A 5,000-nucleotide genomic window follows, 5' to 3' on the forward strand; every position below is an offset into this window, starting at 1 on the left:
AAAAACAACGACAACAAACTTACGTAGAGCTAAAATGATAAACCATTTTAAAGCAATACTCGAAAATGAACGCGTAATTTAAACTAAAATACACGTTAGCACGTTTTAAAACGTTAAAGCGACAAAGTTTTAAACCAAAAAAAATGTATGACAAAAAGTAAAATTTGGACGGTTCAAAAGGAATGAAAGCAAGTCACAACTTATTACCAATCAAGTTATCCAGTGGTCTATCGACAACAGAGTTCAACTCAACAACGACAAATTTAAAGCGCTGCGAACTTCTTTCGCCAAGAAATCACCGGAGTTCAACCCTATCCTTATCAACGGAGACGAATTAGAAATTGTTCAAAGTGCAAAGTTGCTTGGCGTAACAATATCACATAATCTTTCATGGAACAATCATATTATTGAGATAGTCAAAAAAGCAGCCAAGCGTTTGTATTTTCTGGTACAGCTAAAAAGGGCAAAAGTGCCCTTTAGTGACCTTGTGCTATTCTATACCACATGTGTTAGATCCATCCTAACCTAAGCAGTACCTGTATTCCATCATTCACTACCGAAGTCGAACTGGAGCGCATCCAGAAAAGAGGACTGGCAATCATCTGCCCTAGTATTGCGTACAACGACGCTCTAGATTTTCTTGGTATTCCAAAGATTACTACCTATAATGAAGCTATCTGCGATAAGATGTTCGACGCCATGGTAAAAGACAGTGATAACCGTTTAAATAAGCTGCTTCCTCCCAAGAACAATTCAATACTTTCTCTTAGGCATAACAGATATTTTTCTATACCAAAGCGGAAAACCGACCGTTTCAAGAATACATTTATTATAACCTCAAGTCTTAAAAGAAATAATGAACATTGACTTTAACATTGATATTTTAATTGGATTTATAATCAATACAATTTATACTTAGTTTTGTATTTTATTTTTTTTAGTTTTATGCATATGTAATTCAGCCTTCATGGGCTGCCATTTATTCAGTCAATAAACTATCTATCTATCTATCTATCTATCTATCTATCTATCTATCTCTCTATCTATCTATCTATCTATCTATCTATCTCTCTATCTATCTATCTATCTATCTATCTATCTATCTATCTATCTATCTATCTCTCTATCTATCTATCTATCTATCTCTCTATCTATCTCTCTATCTATCTATCTATCTATCTCTCTATCTATCTATCTCTCTATCTATCTCTCTCTCTATCTATCTATCTATCTATCTATCTCTCTATCTATCTCTCTATCTATCTATCTATCTATCTATCTATCTATCTATCTATCTATCTCTCTCTCTATCTCTCTATCTATCTATCTATCTATCTATCTATCTCTCTATCTATCTCTCTATCTATCTATCTATCTCTCTATCTATCTCTCTATCTCTCTATCTATCTCTCTATCTATCTATCTATCTATCCAAGGAATTGAGCAGAATTGGGAAAAGGCAGGAGGTCAGGTAGGTCAGGTCAGTAGCGAGAAATACCCTGTGTGACTTGAACCTTTGGTTGCATAAGACCTAAAACACTTTAAAACAATTGTGAATTTGCGAGAAGATCGACTGAAAATTAGACGTGGTCTGCGATAACAAGTATTATTAAAAAGTGAGCTACGGATTTAAGATTTCCAGCATTTTCATTGGCTCGCCGGACACTGGCTATCAGTTCTTATACCTGCTGTACCTAATATGGCCAAGGAACGCGTTAGCAATAAAACATAACAAACATAACACGCTTCGAGCAAGAAAACCTCAATTCAATTCTTACAACTGCACGAACATTCTAGTTAAACAAATTCAACAAATTCGAATTAACTTCTTTTAGTAGACTCCTCTAGAGAGTGTTTTTCTTTTGTAACTCCTTAAAAAATTGACATTCTGCCCTTCGCTAGGCTCCTTTTTTCGATCTCATTCAGCGAGCTTGCGAAGCTGTTGTCAATATTGTCAATCACGTATCAATCAATCACGACAGTTTTGTCAATAATTCTATTTTTGCATCGGAAGTTGTTACCAACATGGAAGACTTGTGGATCCTGGAGTTTTTAATTAAACAATCATTCTATTCGGACTTGCTGGATATAAAATGATTATAACCAACTCGGCGCTACGTGCTTCGTTGGTTATCTATCACTTCATATCCAGCGCGCTCTCGTAGAATAATTGTTAAATATTTTATCACGTACGGGGCAAAGTTACTGAAATTTGATTGGTTGAGACTTGAGACGGAGGACATTTTTCCTTCATCACGAGGGTACTTTTGGAGGTTACTTGATCCCGATTGGTTAACAGTTGCTTATTGAATTACAAGGGAATCTTCTTCCAGATTAAACTACTTTTGCGTCCACATATAAGATACATTTTAAGTGCTATTTCTGTTGACAGCAACGATTCATTTAACCGAGTGGGAGCGTGTTGTTTGTCATTTTTCGCGGTACTGAACGTACTTCCCTCAATGATTTTGCCCCTTATGTGATAAACGTGTAATTGCAATGCGCCCTGGTGTTGGTAATTAATTAAGGATTAATTTTGCTTGTATTTTCAAAGTTTTCAAAATTGCCCTCGTCGGCAATTTTGCGAAAACTTTGAAAATTCGCGTGAAATTGATCCTTAATTGCCCTTGGACCCATGAGATTAACATATACAAATTTTCGACCTCGGATTCCGCATTTCTAGCTTTCTGATTGGTTCACTCGATCTCGGTTATCAGCTCATATACCGAATGACCTAATATGGAAACTGATTGCGTCTAGTGTTACCAAGATGGAAACTAATTGGCTTAATAATTTCCAAGTGTCCAAGCGTTAATAAAACAGTTACCCTGTATTCCATTTGTGCTTGATGGATATGAGACTGGTTATAGCCAACTAGACGCTACGCGCCTCGTTGGCTATCTACCATCTCATATCAGAGACGTGCGCTCGTGGAATAATTTCTAAATAAAACATGTATACTCATTACACGACATGATACAATCCCTCCCGGAGCCTTGGCATGATTGTGGGATGAAACCTCCCTTCTCGGTATTTATATTTTACTTGATTGATGATTAATAAAAGTTCTGGTGTTGGTTTGTACTTACGTGTTCCTGAACACACGACAGATGCATCCTTATGATGACCACAGTTAGATATACCCCATCCAGACCTACTACAACTATCAAAAGTGCACTCATAACCTCAGCATTTCACGTTGTTCAACCATATGCGACCACTTCCTCGACCAAAGCTAGCGTTTGCTGGAGCAGAGATGGCGAAGGGGAATCCAAGTTCGCGACAAACAACCTGAAAGGGAGGAACCTTTGTTCTACAGAGGAATGATGAAAACGTTGTTATTGATTGTACTTACAAGTTAATGAACAAACGACTGACGCATCCTTATGGTGACCACAGTTGTGAGTACCCCATCCGTGGTGCGGACAATACCTAATAGAGGACTCAGAACCCGTGCACTTCACATTGTCCAGCCATATGCGATCACTTCCTCGACCAAAGCTAGCGTTTGCTGGAGCAGAGATGGCGAAGGGGAATCCAAGTTCGCGACAAACAACCTGTGCGTCTCTCACATCCCAGTCATCATCACAAACTGTTCCCCAGGCGCCATACAAGTATAATTCCACTCGTCCTTCTCCTCTCCGAGTTCCTCCAACTAGTCTCAAAATTCCATCTGCCGAATGTAACAAAGTTACAAACCAGCAATCGTTTCAACTATATTTTGAAACAACAAAGGCTGACACGGCCCGAGATTATTCCAATTTCATACTCGAATACGAGAACTTAACTTAGCCTTATTATAAAACACCAATACGACCTCTAGGGTTTTCATGATTTTGGCATCTCTATAAAGCGTAGATAAAACGTCCCAAAAATAATTTTTCGATTCCGCCAATGGTATATTTGAATTTAAATTTATCTGTAACTGAATAATAATCACGTCTGATGATGTATGTTGTAAAATACGAAAAGTTAAACGTAAAACATTTGTTGGATCAACAACCTTAGAGGGTGTAGCATGCATGTTCGATGACGTTTGTTCAATATTTTTTGTTGGAAGAATGTTTTGATTTCGATCAAACATTTTTTCCAACATTCAACAAATGTTGAAGCGTGTAGCTTCCCTTTCAACAATGTTGTATTGCAAAAGACCAATCACGGTTAAGAACCCAGTCTCCAATCCGAGAACCACGAGCAATCCAAAATGGCGGAGGTGGACTGAAGTGACTAAAGTGACGTGTTTCCAACAATGTTATATGCGTATCCAACATTTTTAGAAGCGTGCTTATAACAATGTTGGGACATATTCTTCCAGCAATGTTACACAGTGTAGCCGGGGCTTTAAGAAGAATCAACGCACGCTTATCACGCAATCACAGAAAAATTGCGCCATGAATTGTGCCATCCAGAGCTCGCATTTGATTGGCTGTCAATACAAAAATTCCACTGAATTTATTGCACTAATTTCAACTTTCTGCACTAATTTCACTTTTCTGCGTTGGATATGAGATGATTATAGCCAACTCGGCGCTACGCGCCTTGTTGGCTTTCTATCATCTCATATCCAACGCGCGCTCATGGAATAATTGTTAATTAGATAATTAGCATTTTGTAATTTAGATGCATAAATGGAGGATATTACATGGCCGTGCGGGGATTCGAGTGCTGAAAGTATCGCGAACGAGTGAGAAATACTTTCAGCACGAGAAGATAAAATTAGTATCCCCAAGCGGCCATGTAATGTTCTGTTTGCTATATAGATACTGATGAAATGTCTAGATTTAAAACAACTTGTTTTACTCATTTTCGAAATGATGAAAAAGTGGTCACCAACTGCTAAAACACGCATGTAGTGTAACATTAAACAAGATATGAACGTAATGAAAATCAAATCATGATAATGTAAAATTTTGCAATAAAAATGTTGATGCAGTAGAGAAGAATTATATTAAAGCACAAAAGCTCGCGTTTTATTGACTAATCGTATTCGTTACCATGAT

At 37.5% G+C, this 5,000-nt stretch overlaps 1 protein-coding gene across 1 annotated transcript in view; it reads right to left on the bottom strand.

Moving 5' to 3' along the window:
• The window catches only part of LOC138049587 (deleted in malignant brain tumors 1 protein-like), a 69,661-nt gene that overhangs the window by 52,279 nt on the left and 12,382 nt on the right, over positions 1–5,000 (bottom strand). The window contains exon 5 of the mRNA XM_068895948.1: positions 3,356–3,673. Within this exon, the coding sequence (XP_068752049.1) occupies positions 3,356–3,673 (318 nt within the window). The remainder of the gene's footprint in view (positions 1–3,355; positions 3,674–5,000) is intronic.

The sequence above is a fragment of the Montipora capricornis genome, chromosome 5, assembly GCF_036669925.1.
Source record: "Montipora capricornis isolate CH-2021 chromosome 5, ASM3666992v2, whole genome shotgun sequence".
NCBI classification, from domain to species: Eukaryota; Metazoa; Cnidaria; class Anthozoa; order Scleractinia; family Acroporidae; genus Montipora; species Montipora capricornis.